Source organism: Colias philodice, chromosome 1 (assembly GCF_061535455.1).
Source record: "Colias philodice isolate Cphi_HAF_F1 chromosome 1, ilColPhil1 Martin Lab GWU primary, whole genome shotgun sequence".
In the NCBI taxonomy this organism is placed as follows: Eukaryota; Metazoa; Arthropoda; class Insecta; order Lepidoptera; family Pieridae; genus Colias; species Colias philodice.
Window position 1 is genome coordinate 4,747,756 of NC_143086.1, and position 20,216 is coordinate 4,767,971.

Here is a 20,216-nt window from a genome sequence, read left to right on the forward strand (position 1 = left end):
GATTTAGCTTTCAGTTGCGCTTTCAATGCATCGCATTAATTAATTTTGTTAACGCATTCTACATCCAATTAGGATATATAAACTTTAATGCTGTTTTAAATAGAACTACATATTTGCAAATTAGGTGATAATATTTTAACCAAAAATATTTTATTCCTACTATACTCAGTAAATTTAATAGATTGAAAACTTTCAAAGCTATACCTTAAGGCCTTTGGAGTATAGCCTAAAACATGTTCTATAAAACCTGCAACTTTAGAAGCTGACTTTTCGAAGACTAAACAGAATCCTCCATTCAATTCGGAGACGTATCGCAAAGATCAATTACTTCACTTTAAAGCGTCCCATTCGATCCCAGACTTATTACCCGACGTTAGATAAAACATACATTCAAATGTAAAGGATGCAAGTGAACAGTACGATCATATCTATTCAATTTATTCAATAACCTAAGTCAGTGCGAGCAGCCAGCATTTTATGTCCTCTGCAGTACAGTGCAGTATAGTGCAGTATAGTAAGTGTCCTCATGCATGGCGAAACGTGTTAAGTTTCCACTCGCAAACACTTAATGTGTACTGTATTATGGCTTTGTTATAGTGCAAATTATACTTAATATGAACGTGACTTGCGGAACTTCATTCACCCGGATTTTAATATGATCTTGATGTAACAAATGTGTACTGGGAAGGAGTTATGTATCTGTACACTGTTTAATAATTTTTTAAAGATATTACTTTAAAAAATTAATCTAAACTTTTTAACTATAATCTTTTGATTTCGAACAATGCTGTTCCATCAAAAAGTCCCCATCCGTTTATAAAAATGCAAAAAATGCCACAAAATTGATAACAAATCAACACGGCAATTTCAACAAAACGTAAACTCCAAATTATTATATAAAACGACACAAATGAAGACACTGTGATATCTATGGCGTGTCGTTAACAATTTTTCATCAAAATTGATTGGTATTTGTTCTAGTGAAGCTTCTAAGCTCGCTCTTATTTCGGGGAACTCTCAAAACAACTCAACGTCAAGGTTACTTTCCGTAATACAATTTACAGCTCTCCGTAAATTTATATTTGGATGATATTTTCGATAAATTTACATTTTGTATTATATGCCGCTCGAGGGAACGACGTTAATGATTAGGTATACGACGATATTTCACTTAGTTATACTTAGCTGTATATACCGTCGGAGTAACCGTATTTTTACTGTTATTAGCTGAACAAAAAATTACGTGTCGATTAGTTAGGTCGATCATATATTATTACTTTTTCGTTATAAAAAGTAGTATTGTATTATTACGGAATAGACGTTGATAGGTGTAATACGTTTTTAAATAACTATAATACCTACTAGTTCAGAACAAACAATAAAATAGTTCATAATATTACTATAATATCTATAATTACAAATATATTATAGACTAGCGAAATACCGATTATATTATAGTGAATGCATGCACTTCCATGAATTAAGTTTTAAATATACGAATAATGTTCAGATGTATCAAAAGCATATGGGCTGAAAATCCACGTTTGCGTTCTAAGTTTGCTCTTAATCTAATTAGAGCTAGCTTTGTCTGCGATACAGAGAGAATTTTGTGGCCAGATAGTGTTGAATGTACGAACTATTTCTCAAATTGAAATGTTGCTGTAACATCAACTTGCGGTTTAACACGGTTGAAAGAGAAATGATAATTTATCATGAGTAGATATAGCGCTTTTTGAATGCTTTTCCTGGAAGCATTATTTTTCGGATTGTATGGTTTATTCTACACTTTATCTACTCTACATTCAATGTATTGAAATATTTGGGTAATTAAGGATCCTTTTTTGGTTTCTTTTGTTTAACATAAATAAATATTTCAGGAAATTTTTCACACACGCCACGATCTGATCCCATACTAAGCTCTTCACTAGTATTATGGAAACCAAATGGTTGATAAACGTACAAATATATAATTTTAAATATATACTTATATATAAATTAACACCCAGACATAGACGAAGCATCGATGTTCATCACACATGTTTGCCCTGGTTGGGAATCGAACCCACGACCTCTGAAAGGCAGGGTCGCTTCCAACTAAGCCAACCGGCCATTCTATATGCTGATTATGTGTGGCTTATAAATTTCTGCACTTTGATGGCGATAAGCATTTTTATTGAAAAAGAAGTCTAGTAGAGATAGACACGACTGCTAAAATACAATTAATTATAAAGTCGGTACTTTTCCACCTGAATCAACATAAAATCCGTACAAAATCATACCTCGTGTACCAAAGATTGTTGACAACGTTAATTAAAAATTCCAGAAACTTCTAAAGGGTCGTAGCATAATATTATAATATTATATAAATCTCGATCAAGTTTATTCTTATTGTGGTTCAGTCATGCCTGATCTTATTGTTATTCTGATAGTAACCATCTTAAAAAGCGTTGGAATAAATTTGCATATTCACAGTACAACGTTTATTATAATTTAAATAACAAGGAATTAGAAATTTAATGTAACTGTAAATAATATAAAAAATTAACGTTGGTTTATGGCTATACAAAAACATCCAATATATTTCTGGTTTAAATTGTCAAGCCGCTATTAAGTTTTTGTGTAACAAGCAAATAAACGCAGAAAAAAATATTATTCTTAAATAAAAATAGGTTAATTATTTGCATGAAAATTAGTATAAATACATTTCATTGCCCATTTATTAAGAAACCAAAGATCTTACAATAGGTATATACTATATAATATAGTTATTTACTGTAAATGATCGGAGCTCAGCTGGCCAAGACGAAGGGCCTAGCTAAAGGACTATTAAGAGCTCGATATAATTTTACCCTCCAATAATAATATATTAACCTTCCTAAATATGGGTTTCGCTTCCAATTAAAATGTATCTAACCTTGAGAATTCCGGGCTCAATATTGAGGAGTAAAATAAGCAATTTTTGAAGGAAATAAATAAAATAGTCTGCCAAAAGTCTGCCAATATCAACGCAACGTGAATACTTGACACTTGCGTAATTTATAGGCTTCTCTTTTGATTTTATTTCATTAAGGCGTTTTTGTAGTACGATTCTGTGGTGTTTTAAAAATCATGCCATATTTTGTAATGAAATGACCTTTTCATGTTATGTTATTGTAATGCAGGTGAAGTTTTTTTATTACTTTAACAAAGGTAGGTTTAGAAATTTGAAATCCTTCTGAAATCATACGTAACATTATCAGAATTTCTACTCATTAAATAAATAAATATTATAGGACATTATTATGGTACTAGGCGACGATAAATATAATCCATACTAATATTATAAATGCGAAAGTAACTCTGTCTGTCTGTCTGTTACTCAATCACGCCTAAACTACTGAACCAATTTTCATGAACTTTGGTATGGAGATATTTTGATACCCGAGAAAGGACATAGGCTACTTTTTATCCCGGGATAATGACGCAATCCCGGAAATCCCACGGGAACGGGAACTATACGGGTTTTTCTTTGACTGCGCGGGCGAAGCCGCGGGCGGAAACCTAGTATTTAATAAATACATATACATATAAATACATATAACACCCAGACCCAAGAACAAATAATTGAGTTCATCACACAAATATTTGCCCTGACCGGGGATCGAACCCGGGACCGTCGGCTCGGTAGGCAGTTACTTTACCACTGCGCCAACCGCGTCGTCAAATAGTCTTATCTGTAATGTAAAAAATAGTAATACAAAGCTATTACTAAACTGTACCTACGACTAGGTAATCCATATGAATACCTGCGGTTAAACCGATTGATTTTCAACTAATATTATTTTCCTTTTGATAAAATTTGTCTTACAAAGAATTACATATTACTATCTAATATTATGACACCATACTGCGAATACGATTAGCATTAGTCCCCTAATGCTGCACTAAGTAGGTAAGTTGATGTGAAGGTATTCCCAAATCGGGTTATTATTCGGCCGATTTCAAAAGTTCTTTTTATCAAATTATTGCCAATTTCGAATATAATGAATAGTCCCCAGATAAGTACGACATAATAATCAGTTTTACATATTAGATGTATTAAAAATATTCAACCCTAATTTTATCTGCATTAAGTTATGTTTTTTTGCAAAGAAAATCTTGGAAAAACCAAACAGTGCTAAAATTGAATTGACGTCAATCAACGGTCGATGGTATTGCGAAATTGGTGTTTCCTATTGGATTTTCTATATTATGGAGCGATGTCAAGATCGGTGTTTATTTTATTGTATTATAGAGATGATTGATATGAGTTTTTGATTGTTATGATTTACCAGAAAAACTATTCTGAGCTGTAAACCGATAACTTTGATATGAAACATTATTTTACGAATGTAAAGCATGTTTTAAAGTATTAAAGGCTATATTTACAATTCTTTAATACCCCGAATCATTACGGCAAATCCCGGACACAACCGAAATACACATTTCCAAGTACTAGTAGTCTACTTTACGCGTAAAATCAATCCACATTAAGTACTTAAAAATATATATTAATCATTTGGTTTTAATGTGAATTATAATTTATTGGTATTTAAATCATACTAGAGGGTTTTTTATTTTTAATTATTCTACAAACGCGCTCGTTCCAATTTACACATTTACTCATTTAACCAGAAATCCAAACGAATTCGACCAACTTGTTCTAGTTTCGTTTTATATAATTATAAATACAAATGAAAGCAATCACAGTACTATCGGTAGTACAATGCAAAATGTGGCGTAGGTATTTGTAATAAAACTGCATTTCCATTTCAGTTAAGTAGCCAGTTTAATACACAAGAAATATGTCGGGATTTCTCTCGATAAAAATCACGATTTTCCATCATTAACGTTTTAAGGGGCTTAGAGGACGTCTAGTTTTACAAAAGGTTAACTTCCATGATATGAGGTATTGAGAGACTTTAGTACATACTTTACAGAATGCTATGCCCTATTTTCTGAGCTCATTTAAGAGTGATAAGAACGTATTTCAATTTTCCAGATAGTAAACGTTTAAATTGAGGATTTATTTTCCGAAATGCTAATTGCTATTGAAGTATATTTTACAAGAAATAATATTGTATTATATCCATTCTAGGAGTTGTATTTGTAAGTGTTATTAATTATAATTTTCTCAGAACCCTTCTATTTTGAATTTGTTTACTTTAATGATAAACTCAGTGATTCTAAATACAAAATATTATATCACGACAAAATATTTTATTAAAAGTAGATTAGCGTTTAACATATTCCTCGAAAAAATGTTATCAATAAAAATAAATTTTCTACGTGCCGCAAAAAGTTTAGTCATTTGCACAAATTCTTTAAAACATTTAAATATATTAAAATGAAATATTTACTAAACAAACATTATACAAGAAATTAAAGTCCGGACCATTTGGGAAGTCATACTTTTTGTTCGTTGAGAGGCAAAAAAGCGACAAGTAGTGTCTAAGGAGCGTCTGAAGAGACTGGTTATAATTTTGAAAAGTTAGAAGAAAATCCTACTATTATTATAAATGCGAAAGTTTGTGAGGATGGATGGATGGATGTTTGTTACTCTTTTACTCAAATACTACTGAACCGATTACAATTATATTTGGTATGTAGCTGAAGACCCAGAATAAGACATAGGCTATACTTTTTATTCGGCAATCCCACAGGAACTATGCGGGTTTTTCTTTGAAAACTCGAGCGAAGCCGCATTCGGAAATCTAGTCGCTCATAAACAAGACTTTGTTTAATATAAATATTATGGAATTATCCTCAGTATAAGCTGTTTTGTTCAGATTAGCGGCAGATTATTTTATTTAACGAACTTGAAATACGTCGTGAATTTGTTTTATATTAATTATTGTTGTAGATTAATAGGAACAAAAAAAAAGACGGGTTGCACTCCGGGAGTGCCGGCAGAAGTGAAAACTTGATTATTAACGTTGAGCATGTTTGATATCCATCCGTCTTACGCTTTTTCGATCAGGTCACGTGTCCTGACGCGAGTTTAAGATTTTATACCCAACGCCGCTAAAGAAGTTTTCACTTCAAAAATAAAATAAATATTTATTTCACCTTTGTTCATACAATTTTAATATGAGGCTCTGGCTCTCTACCTGTACATGTATATTATGTATAACCTGTGATAAGACAGCCTTTCTTTGATCATTACATTTAGGTTTAAAGTAAGAAAAAAAACACAGACAAAGAAGTACATAATAATAAGAAGCCATGAAAATGAATAAATTAAGAATTTCTCTTACAAGAAGTCAAAGAATTGAAATGAATCAAGTTTTAACGATATTATTATGCTTGAATATAGTTGTAACTTTCTGATTTAATATCTATTCTATTTTCCTCAAGAAAGAAGTGCATGTGATTTCCCCGATAGTATCAGTTTCGTAGTTTTATGAATATAAACAACATTCGTATCTTCGCAAACTTTTCAATTTCGATTTCAATTTAACTTCTCCCATTCTGACATATACTGGACATAATATAACGCTTGGAAATTATCAAACAAAATAGGGCGGATAATTTTGTATATGTATAGTATTTTATCTTAATATAATATCGAATCACAATGTTTGTCCTCAATGGACTCCTAAACCACTTAACCGATTATAATATAATTCGCACACCATGTGCAGTTCGATCCAACTTGAGAAATAGGATAGTTAAAACAGGTAGGATCACGGGCGAAGCCGGGGCGGACCACTAGTTTTATATAGGTATATGCTATTCTTTATAAAACGTGAAAACTATTGAGTTGTATGAATTGTCACTTTTTGTGGGTGTTTTTCTGTCATGTCTTTTAAAACATTTTATTCCGAGCAATTCTGACTATTCTCGTAAAAATAGAGCCGATTTTTCTATCTAAATTTAGATAAGAAAAAGTAATAATAGTAAGTAATAAGTATTTGACTCGAAGCCGATTATAAAACTTAAAATCATCGATTGCATTTTAAGGATAAAATATACGAAAAGGTTAATTTGACACAAAATAGTCGGGACATTTTCACGGTATAAATAAATAAACAGGAAACATTTTACATATATTTAAGAAATAAGGGAGTTTTAACTTCTAAAACTCCTGTCTCGCATAAAGTACCTAATTGAATCTAAAGAGTTTGGGAAACTTCCAAGTACTTATTTGAATTTTACTTGGTTCTATAGGCAATTAATTTTGCCACAATAATTTATATTTTACTCTGTTTAAGGCTTAAAGGATATTTCAATGTAATTTATATTGACTTAGACTTCATTTTTTTTAGATTAATAGAATAGAATAATATAATAAACATCCTACATCCATTTAACTCTTTCAAAATTATAACAATATCTATTTAAGATGAAATTAAATCACTTTCTCCTACGTTCTAGTACCTACTGCAAATCACTACAATGACGACGCGGTTGGCGCAGTGGTAAAGTAACTGCCTACTGAGCCGACGGTCCCGGGTTTGATCCCCGGTCAGGGCAAATATTTGTGTGATGAACTCAATTATTTGTTCTTGGGTCTGGGTGTTATTATCTATATATTATGTATTTATTAAATATTATATTTATCGTCGCCTAGTACCCACAACACAAGCCTTAATAATTGAGCTTACTGTGGGACTAGGTCGATCTGTGTAATAATGTCCTATAATATTTATTTATTATTATTATTACTACAATTTTTATAAGTAGGTATACCATTGTTTCATCAAGTTAATGTAGCACATATCCTTAACGACCCGAATCACTCGAAACATCAATATGCCGATACTAAAGCTGGAATCATACAATTTATTGTACCGTAAGAAAACACCGCACCGAATAAACAGGGAACAATCAATCTTCTATCCACGATCGGCTAACGACAAATTGAAACAGAATCCCGCAAATCGGTCACAAATCACTTAATGGTGACGCTCTTGCAAACGTGGAAGATCTCCAAATAAATTGTAATGACTTTCCAACATTCACTACACCTACTACGAACCGAGCCCCGAACCGTACTCATCATCAGCCCATACAGGTTCCCACTTGTATGGGCTGATGATGAGTACGGTTCCCACTGCTGGGTCCCTTATGAGCGTGGCCATAATCCACCACGCTGGCCTAGTGCGGGTTGGTAAGTGTACCAAGTACCATGTCATCGAACTTTTGATTCTTCGACATGTAGGTTTCCTCATGATGTTTTCCTTCACCGTTCGAGCAGTGGTGACGTTATAACATGCGCAGATAAATTGAAAACAATTTATTGCCTGCACGCTCGCCTACACGTTACACAAGCACGGCGCTCGCGTACATTCACATGCGATTTGTTCGCGTACTAGTTTGGCGACAAGTTCGGTGGATGGATGCGCCAATGAATGGTACAATAATAGCCAATAGAGTTTAGACCCGACAATACGAACGAGCGATCAAAGCTTTGACCGCCGTGTTTAATTAAGATTCGTCCAAGTCGCAGGAAAATGTTAAATTATTTAAACACCGGTTTGAATGTAGATTTTTCTGGGACGTTTTTATTTGGCAAAGTGGAACAAACGAGGAAGTCAATTTACTTGTGGGCACTGCCAAGTTCAAACAATTCATAGTATTGTAATACGGCGAGGAGAGGAATTTTTAAAAGATTTCCTTACACATGTAAATAAAACAATTTATTGGATCTGTATAGTTTGAAATACACGTGTTTAAATCAGATTACTTTTTAAATAAAATATTATAAGAAATAACACGAGAGGCCGGGTTAAATATTAGTTTGAATGTAAATATTAGTTTGAATGTAATGTAAGAATGTACTGCGATTCTACACAGCTACCTAATTGATGTAGGTAGTAGACAAATCGCAGTGAGTCAACGACTATTATCAAAGTGAAGGTCGAACGTCGTATAAACAACGTCCAGCCCCTTTTTTTTATTTTTTAAAAAAAAAAAACGTCGAGCCGCGCAGTTAGCCGGGGCCGCGGGTACTCTTAGAAATCGTCCACGACCCTGGCAGCGGACGCCCGGTTACGGGCCCACCTCCGTTACCACCAACGGCTGCGCGCGTGCGCGCCTCCTCCTTCCTCTGCGAGGCGGCATGAGCGGAACACGTCTCATGTCACCTCACTGCCCCGGACGATGGAGCATGTCCCCGGTCCATCGTCCAGAGCCCTTCGCTAGGAAGTCCAGCCCCTAGGCACGATTCGTACGAATGCGCCACGAGTTTTTTTTTTGTATGGTGTTTCTCAATGTTAGCCAGAAAGGCTTCTACATTTTAACGCGGACGCGGGGGTGAACTGAAGGTTCACCCTGGTAGCGACATGCGCAAGGGCGTCCCCACTTGACGGGGATCTCGAACCTCGGCTTGGACTGTCGCTTGAGTGGAGGAGGCCAGAAGGGCCCTAGTCGGAAGGGCTCTCACCTGGGTGGGCGCGGGAACGCGGAACAAGGATGCGCCACGAGTCAAAGGAACGCGGCAATTTATAGTATTCGGCAGCTAAACATGTTCGAACAGGAAACAGTGACAACTATATTGACAATTAATCATCGACAAAAATATTAAATCAAAAGTTACGTCTAACAATATTATGACAATTAACCATCAAAATAGTTGTTTGAAAAACATCTTACATATCACACCAAAATTATATTTATAAATTTAAATATGTAACTACGAGTATTTAAATGTAAGATCACATTTTTAGCCTGATTCACTTTAATAATTAATAATTAACAATTATACAGAACTTTGGTTATAGATTCGTTAATAAAAGGTATTTCATATCTCATCTAATACTCACGTAATACTACACACCACTGCCATACTGCTTATAATAAAAGTGTTCCAGATTTTTAAATTCTATAACATTATAACAAGGAAAAGTCACTTAGTGAAGTGTAAAAGTAATTAATACCCAGAACATAATTGCACAAATCAAGTAAAGTTCACAAGTCGAGTTTTGGACTCCTTTGTTGTAACAAGTGCGCAGTCTATTGTTAATGGTAATACCACTTTATGAGTTCTACAGTTATCTAGCCATTTCTCAAACTCAAGTGTATTTTAAGAGGTTTCCTCAACTTTAGCATTGGATAGGTTAATTTTAAGCTCTGCGAATGTTATGTTTATCTCATTTTATACCTATCTATTTATTTTATGTTTATTGTTAAATATGGGCTCCAAATGCTACTATGTATTTAAAATATCTTCTTTGTACTCGTAATAACTTATTATATAAGGTACATAGCGTATCGTTAAAAGAGGTAGCAAATTTATTATATCTACTAAATTATATTTCTTCATCTAGTAAATCTCGCCCCTTGAATATGCAGTACTTCTGCAGTAAGTAAGCCTGTGATTGATAACTTATGATTTGGGTATATCTCTTTCATTGATCCATTATGTAATAATCAGAATTTTGAAACAGAAGTAATTCTGGCAGGGATGAATTCTTATAAGAAAATATTAACCGTATTTTCGATGATTATAGTCTATAGCTTAGATGTCTATAGTTTATTGAACCTTATCGCTTACACGACAGCGTCAGAGCCATGATAATAATCGAAAACAACGGAAGACAAACACATCTTATAAATACTGATTTAACACCTACCATACTATGGACACTTATTATTTTACACCTTCAATATGACATTTTGAAATATTACACCTACCATATGATATTTTGGAAACAAATACGTATCGCGCTCAAAGTATTTCTCGTTCCGTATAGATATGGGTATAAAATGAGGAATTCAGAAACGTGGTATCCCGTTAGCGGTTGTGGTGTGACCTCAAGGGCCCTGGTAGCGTCACATGGTTGGAATTGCTCGACAAGTTTCGGTCCGTACATTAATCTAGCTGGCTTACGATTAGGGTACTGGAAGAGTTTTGCTAGGTACCGCTGTAATTAAGGATGGGGATTAGTGGTATGAGGTGTTATGTATGCTTTAGATAAGGTGTAGCATAGTAGGGAATGATCTAGAAATATGTTGTCTGTATTATAAGTAGTTTACAAGGACAATATCTTGTGAAATCGACTGTTTAAATAAAAATGCAATGTATACGCCATTACATAAATATTATATTATCTTATATGTTTTAGTGAATAATAATAATACTGTTCTAATTTTTAAGAATAGTTGAACATAAAAAGCTATTCTAAACAGTTTATTGTTGTATACAAAGCCTACATAATGCAATACACTTCACAATATGTTCCAGTAAAAAACGCATTTTCAAAATGTAATATCATCACGGTAACTCGTGAATAACATAAAAAGCCGGCCATTGATATAATCTCTGAACATCCGCTATTGTTATGAGTTAAATATTTTGCTTTTTGCCTTTGTTGAAAGCTTATCGATGGAATATTGTGCGGATTAGAATCGCATCAAGTGCCGGCTTCGCTTTATTTACATTTTTTATAACAATGGAAAAATATCTCTTGCGATAAAATTGTAAGATTTAAGAATAACAGTAAAATACATTGAGGAGGTACGATTAATATTTTGTAATGTTTATTATTTATACTAATGTGGTATATTTGCAACATGTATGTTCAAAATTCTAATCATTTCTCTAACATAGTAAAAAATTGTGATCGGTCCGATAAGTTACGTGATTTAAGGTCGACCAGTCAAAGTTAAATTTTGAATATTTTTCCACAATTTTGGTGGAGTAAATTTTTTACATTTTTTTCCAATATTTTCAGTTCACTTTTTAAGCCCCTAAAACCTTTTGCATATCAGTAACATGCATTTACTTACCTTAATATTTTATCATATCAATTGTAAAGTTTGATTTATAAAAAAAATGTTTATTACCATTCGTTTCTACTATTTATCCCATTTAAGATACCTACCATCAATTTTGTTCAGACAACAATGTAAAAAAACAATCGAGTCAGAATTAATAACCAAGAACGTCTCAACGTAAATAACACGACCATAAATTCGCACATTGTCCACAGGTCTCTTGCGGCTACAGCAGCTATACCAAACAATGCAACCAGGCCGCACCACATTCAAGATATCTTTGGTGAAACGCATCAACTCCCCCGCGGAAGCCATGGAATTCCTCATGGCGGTAGAGGAACATGATCGGTGGAGCAGCAAGCGTATAGTCCTGGACTGTAATGCGAAAAACGCTAAGAGTGTGCTTGTAGAACACGTGAGGAAGGTGGAACTAGGGAGGAGAACTTACCACTATCTGCTCAGTGGACTGGTTAGTTGGTAGCTAATATTATAATGCTATAGAGTTCGTTTGTTTCTTACGAGATTGTTATGTGCTAATCTCAGGTTCAATACTGTAAATCTCAGGTCCAAAACTGGACCAATTTCAAAAATCTTTTCACAATAATATTATGTGCTATGTGTGCTCTTAGTGGTAAAGACTATATTTGTAACTCGGGAGAAGCTAGGGCGGATATCTAACGAGAATGAAAAAACAAACTACTTTATCCCATCTTGAGAAATATGAATACTATAATATGTATTTTTACATACCCAGTTCAACTAAACTGGATGGATGGATTTGTTTATTTTACTTACCTTAAAAATTAAATGATCTAATCCAAGCTTCGAACGACAATAACTCCATCTGAAATAGCAACAAAAATCGCTACATCTTATTCACATTCTAAATAGCTTCCGAGTTGCTTATTATTCCTTAGAGTATTCCTAATTACAAAGTATAAACTAAATTAAACTTTGTCGAGACAATAAGATAAATGACTGTCGGATGCGCTAAAGGCTTTCGAGTCACGTCTCCGGCTTGTGGTAGCAGATAGGAATTTAAGGCGTTCGCATTATCAGGTTATGGACGATCAATGGGAAAACGAGGTTACGGAATATGGAGCGGTCAATATTACCGGGTTCCGCATAGTGGACCATTCGAGGAAGGTGGTGCGCGACTTCATAGAGGGGCTGCGGAGGATGGACCCGCGCTTCAAGGGGACTATTTCGGTAAGTCAATTAGATAGTCATTTGCATTGGATTTTATAGATACTATTATTTTATTATAGGTGAATAACAGTGTAATTATGTAAATATTAAGGTCTATTACATAGGAAGATTTTATAAACGGTTCGAATGATTGGTTATTTGTTAAGTTTTTTCATTGGATCAATATTTTTTTTTACAATCATATGAAAATATTATATGAATTATAATGTATTATAATGTTGATATACAAATATAACTTCAAACTGTTATGTTTACAGTGAATCTATAAGAATCTTTGCAAATAATATAATTAATTATTCTCATAAAATCGCTCATAATAATTCACTGAAAACAAAATTAACGACATCACAAAATCAGTTTATAAAATGCACACTTATTCACACATCAAAAACGTCAATATTCATTCATAAGTTCACACATTTCAGGCCTTATTACGGCTCCGTAAAAGCTATGCAAAAAAACTGCACTCCGTTTTTCGCTCGTCTGAATCACAATGGGGATCTACAAGCCAGTCTTCTGTTAATAATATAAGCAATCAATACAGAATGTAAATTAAATTCTGATAACTTTTTTCATTATAACACGGATTTATCGAGATAATAATGAACGATTTAATACGTAATTACTTTTTAACTGGATGTTATTAATCTATTTATTGGAGTTTATATGTGATCCTTCTCGACTTTATTGTAATTTGACACTACTATATATTTTAATATCTCACATATTTTCTTTCTTCTATCAAATTGCATTTATTATTTCACAACAACAAACATAACAAACTTCCTTCACTTCCTAATTCTAAAATTAATAAATCTGTTTCTTGACATATCAAAAATTATAATAACCTTGAATTTAATAGTAAATAACTATCCAATAAAGCAAACTAGGACAACCACATGAATCTATCCCTTACATAAATTTAATATCTACATGCATTATATTATACTGCCGAAGATATTTCTAAATCACCATTACATAAAATCAACAAAATTTTACGACTTACCCAAGACATAACATAATATTCGTGGAGGTGCTAAATATAAGACGATGGGAGTACACACACAGTGAGTACTTAAAGGCCCTGATAAATAACTTAAATATTATATTTGTAATAACTTTCCAACATTCTGGCCATCAAAAATTGGACCGAAAATGAAGTTAATTACAAGTCAAAGCATAATTATTATACCGTAACATTTTACAAACATTTTATTAATAGACATTAACCACTATTTAAATATTTTATTATTACGGATAAAATATTATATTATAATAATTAAAAATAATTCGCCTGGTTACAAATTTACTTTGTTGGCGCAGCGACCCGAAACGGATCGTGACCTCAAAAATTATTTGAAATGCTATAAATAATTTCGTTCATTATTACTCATATTATATACTTATTAATTACAAACATTAAATTATTGAATGCTCAGCTTAAATTATCCTGAAAACGGAATATAGATTCGATTGTATGGGTTGATTTCCAAAATCGTCTAAAACATGTCTATCACTGTTTACAGTGATGCAACGGATAGGTACATACTGGTTATTTCAATGATAACCCGATCTCTAATGCTCGACCAACAGGAATAACGTACAACGGCAGGTCGCTAACAACCTTGCTAGTTCCGTTCATGTGAGAACCAGATATTCTATCAGAAAATCGGCCTAGCCTAGGAAAATGGGATATGCTTTTTAATCGAATAAATCTATATTACTCGTAATATTCTGTACTGTGTAAACGTTTTCTAGTATTGCATCTAATATTAAATAAAGTAATCGAACACAAATTTTCATGATTTAAATATAATATTATACTAATAGATAAAATGTTTTTTTTTTCAGTATCAAAGCTATTGTATACGGCCCAAGATTCGGCACCTGTATTATAATGTAGTATAAGGTATATTTTGTACTTGGATTTTACAAAAGCACGTCACGTACATCTAGGTAATTAAATAAATAACGTATTATTATAATACAGATGCTATTTCTTTAGTTTCATAGTAAAATTATATATTACCTTGGTATCTATTATTAGTATCGTTTAATAATCTCCTCTTCGAAGAATTAAGAGCTAAAAATAACGTAAAATTATTATAAAGCTACATAATATTAAATCTATCTAGAAATAGCTTTAAAGACGGTGAAGATGTATTTCAAATTGCACAGGAAATTCTGAGCTTTTATTAGAGTAATAATAATGTAATGCAGGCTAGTTTAGTTTTTAGTTTTCGCTGTGTTTCCTACACTATAATATTATGTGCTATTGTGTATATTTGATAACATGCTAGTTGTATATTCAAAACTGTTTGCTAATTGTAAAATGTTTAATGTTAATAAATAATCATAACTATAGTCAAAATAGCCAAAGTAAACGCTTTGATAAGAATCTAAATTTGTATATTGCCACCGATTCGAAGTGTACGAAGGTTGATTAATTCAGCAGTCTGTTTAAAGTGGACCAATATCAATTCTAAAGGAGACGGTTACATACAACCATACAAGTGAAGCTAATAAGCGAGGTAAAAAGTTACCCGATATAAAATGGTCAACCAATCTTGCTCGAAACACATCAGTTTAGAAGAAGCCTTGTAATTCATTAAGTCTTCTAAATCTTAAAAGAATTATTACTTAAATTTCATAATAAAAACACAGTCTATTATATAAATATGTGCACACATTATTCATGCCGTTATACTTATACACTATACTTATAAGTTATAACTAATTCCAACCAACTTTAGATATATTTGACGCTTACCACACTGAAAGTGTTATCAAAGTTTGTTTGGAAGCTATTACGTGACCAACGCCTGCAAATTTAGCGATATAATCTCCAGTACAAAGTGCACATCAGTGCTTTTCAAATTAATGGCCACTTGCTAATAATAATCAGTTTGATTACATTTTAGTTGGAACTCTCGGCTTTGATTAAGAGCTCATTCTACGTTCCGATCTGTAAGTAACAGGATCATTAGTTCAGAGAAATGGTTTTAATATTAAACTACGAGTTTACCGAATTTGATATTTTTGGTTTTATGGCATTCAAATGCTTTATAAACATAAATTTATAAAGAATAGAAGAAAATCGATCAGTTCGAGTTGGTCAGGCATCCGCCCCGGTTTGGCGCGAAAGGATGCGGGTTCGAGTCCCGCCTCGTTATCGAATTTTTCTATTCTTTATAAATTTATACGAGTTTACTGTTAAAGTTATTCATAGTTAACTCGTTTGTAAATTGCTATAGGTAAAGACGAATTTACCATGGCACTAACATGCGCTTACCATTTATTTTCTCATTTCCCAGATTAATATTGACATGTAACACAAAAAGCAAGCCCTCACAGGCAATGTTTAATATTGGCCTCCCACCGTGTTTATATAGAAAACTAAAAACATTCAACCGAAAAACAAAATTGAACTCCGATCTCGAAATGAAATGAACATTCGAAGCGATTTTATTAATATCTCTCATTTTTTTTATACCTGGATCGTCGATATGACATTTTTGCATCCGCCCGTGTTTTTATGGAGGCTATTTGCGTTACTGTGTTAGAATTTTATTTAAATGCGCCAGACTGATTTTTAATATAGCATTCAAAACGTATGCTACACATGGTTCTATTTTTTATTGCTGGAATTCAAAGCTTTTATATTAGGCATCGTAATAAAATAAACATTCAAATCATTTAATATTTTTATTTTTAATTTAATAACACAGCGTTAGAACCACAGTATATATCCATACTAATATTATAAATGCGAAAGTAACTCTGTCTGTCTGTCTGTTACTCAATCACGCCTAAACTACTGAACCAATTTGCATAAAATTTGGTATGGAGATATTTTGATACCCGAGAAAGGACATAGGCTACCTTTTATTGCGAAATTGTGGTACATCCACGGGCGAAGCCGGGGCGGACCTCTAGTAGGTACATAAATAGATACATGCTCATATTACAAGTGATTTAGAAACTAAGGCCTGCATCAAATCAATGATTCATTAATTTTAGTGCCAATTACCAACGTTTTCCATCCACCCGGTTCAATCTTCATCTTGACTGCGACCTTTTTTATATAATATTATTTACTATTTCTAGTTCCCTAACATATTTAAACTACATAGCCGAAGTTTTAACTTAGATGAATATATGAAACCACTACTTGTCTCTTCATTTTAAGCTTATGCTACTGTATTCTAATGTGATTAGACGAATACTTAACTCCTATTTCATACAGGCGCAAACAGCACTAATGTACGACGGAGTCCAAGTTCTGATGGATGCTCTTGGAAGGCTGTGGAGGAAGAAGCCAGATGCGTTCAGGGCTGCACTGCGAAGGGCTGCCGCGCTAGCAAATACCACTAAAGTGATTGATTGCAACCCTGGTAAGGGCTGGGTGGTGCCCTTTGAACATGGGGATAAAATATCGAGGTTGATTAAAAAGGTATATGGTGTTGTGTGTATAAAAATATTATCATATACAGTCAATGTCTGTAAGTCATGTCTTAATAATATTTACAATGTGATTTAAGTCTTGGTACTTTGATTTCATTCAACAACAGTATGTAATAGAATAATTAATATTATTATTAAGTCAAAAATATCGTCTCAAATGTAATTGGGTAATGTATTCTAGCAACCTTAATCAAGGAACCAGTCAATTATGAAAAAAAAACAATGAAATGGATCAACAAAATAAAGTCCGTCCCGTTAAACTGCTGAAACTTAGAAATATAATATTACATAACAAATTTAGTGCTGGCCTTTTACAAGACATTTATGAAAGGGCGCAGTAATAAAATGCTATTATTTATGTCCTATCGTAACAGTTCTTATAGTCCGTGGAAAATATTGGGTCCAGCGCGACACGGTAAAAAAGGTATTGCCAAAGTACTTAGGAAGTTGGGAACATTAGTCCACGAACAGATGTTCGACCACCTTTACTTTATGCGTTCCGTCCCAAATCAGGGAAGAGATTTATTTGAACTTTTTAAATGTATTTTAGACGGATATCGAGGGTCTAACGGGGAATATTTCGTTCAACGAGGAGGGACACCGGTGTAATTTCACCCTGCAAGTTGTTGAAATGACTGTGCAGAGTGCGATGGTTAAGGTATGGTTATATTGTTTTATGAAATGTTTTATTTTTAGGCCTTGCTGAGGATTGAGGAACATATTATTATTACATCAGTTTCATTTGTTTGTACGATATTTTTACAGTTAACACACAGAAGCAAATTATTTTAGTTTTAGGACTAAAATTGTGAGGAATAGTAATTATAACATAAGTAAGATAAATAATAAAAAAAATATTAGCACATTACATTTTTATTCGGTATACCTACTAATTTTCTTTTAAAATGTTTAAAGATTACCTCCCTTGTAGATTAAATAATCTAGTATCAGGATAGGTCAATAAAGAATAATTACATTGAGTGCCTAAGTATCTTCGAAATTTTCCACCAAACTAAAATTTAAATACTATAATAATTGTATATTCAAATTAAAACACTGTATATAATTCTAAAACGCCCACGTCCATTAAGCCGCGATTTACCAATGAATAATTTTAAAATACGCTCACGTAATAAGGTTTACAAAATCTTAGGTGCGTAAAACTTTGCACATCAGTTACGTGGTAACAACCTTTGTTGAAAGTTATGTAATATAAAGTTTATTTCACTCCATCTTTTCAGCGTTAGACGGGGTTATGGTAGCTTTCCGACAATAATTATAAATCAATGTTACATACCGACTTGATGATTTAACGACTTGAGATTTGAACGATTTCTTGGATATAACTTTTCGGTAACATGGAATTAGTTAGAAATAAATGTTTTCATATTATAACATTTTTACATTATTATTTTTACATTTTTATTATAACATTTTTTATATTATAACATCATCTAAATAAATTTAATAATGTTTTTGATAAAGGATGATTGTATTTATGAATAAAAAAATCTCACTAGCAAAGATTAAAACGACACAGACCATTGTACAAAATTGTTTTTATCTCTTATAATATCTTTTTCATGATTTCTTCAATAAAACCTATTTTTAGAGACGTCTAGACGATAAATTGTTAATTAATTATTAGCGATCTCGTGCATGAGATTTGTAAAATAATCATAAATAAATCATACAAATTATTAAATCTTCATATAAATTGCATGAATGTACAGTAATGGATTGGAGAATAATTCAGTAACAGCTACCCTCAAGCACGATTTTCATTTTTCATTATTAACCTTTTACACACATAATAGTTACAATAATTACTTCATACATAAACAACAAGACTATCCAATGAATATTACGATCCAGTCAAATGTTATAACTTGACCAAATTAATTGCTCTCTGACCGTACCGAGAATATTTGAATATAGATAGTTTCCATCGATGCTGATAAATATATTCTATGTTAAACCTTGGCTGTAATACTAGATCAAAGTCAGACCGGAGATTGAGAAACTCAGGCTTTTGAGATAAGCTAATAGGTTTATAACGTTAACAGCTCAGAGGCCTCCTTGGACATGATTCTTGGTATAGGCATAGTCGGTAGGTCATTTGTAAATTGGTTTGTAATTAATGGATTGTGGGAATTATACAGAGGTTGGTAGTGTCTGGATGGTATAGCATTACATGTAACACGCAAGAAAGGAAGTAAGATTGTGATATGAAATGATTTTGTTTCGTATTCATGCATTCGATAATAACCTTCGATAATAACTCAAAATACCTTAATGTATTTTTTTTTTAAATTAAATTTTTCGCGTAACTATTTTTTAAACTAATCATCTTCAATTATTTTATGTAGGTAACTCGTCTAAATTACATTTATATTTAAACAACTTTGTAATTAGGAGTTTGGGAAAGGTCCCCTACAAAAGTTGGTCAGTATCCGGTTTATAAATACATTAAATTAAAGAATTTCATTAAAGACTCATCCTTTATTAGGTTGCGACGTGGTCTGACAAGCAAGGTTTGCATCTCCTGTCACCAAAATACGTTCGTCTGTACACGCCAACAACATTCGAGACAAACAGAACATTTATAATCACGACAATGCTGCAAGAGCCATACTTGATGATAAAACCAAAGGAATATGGGCAGAGAGAGGAACAGTACCATGGCTTTTTGAAGGACTTGGCCGATTTCCTTGCGAAGAGACTGGGGATAAAATGTACGTATTTTGAGTTACAACCAGCCTCCAAACCAGTATGATGTCTTAAAGCAGTATTATTTCCAGCGT

The 20,216-nt window shown here is 32.8% G+C and overlaps 1 protein-coding gene across 1 annotated transcript in view; it reads left to right on the forward strand.

Annotated features, from left to right (window-relative positions):
• The window catches only part of LOC149491106 (glutamate receptor 1-like), an 80,341-nt gene that overhangs the window by 46,620 nt on the left and 13,505 nt on the right, over positions 1-20,216 (forward strand). The window contains exons 5-9 of the mRNA XM_089702168.1: positions 11,955-12,208; positions 12,799-12,948; positions 17,195-17,401; positions 17,963-18,070; positions 19,922-20,147. Of these exons, the coding sequence (XP_089558294.1) occupies positions 11,955-12,208; positions 12,799-12,948; positions 17,195-17,401; positions 17,963-18,070; positions 19,922-20,147 (945 nt within the window). The remainder of the gene's footprint in view (positions 1-11,954; positions 12,209-12,798; positions 12,949-17,194; positions 17,402-17,962; positions 18,071-19,921; positions 20,148-20,216) is intronic.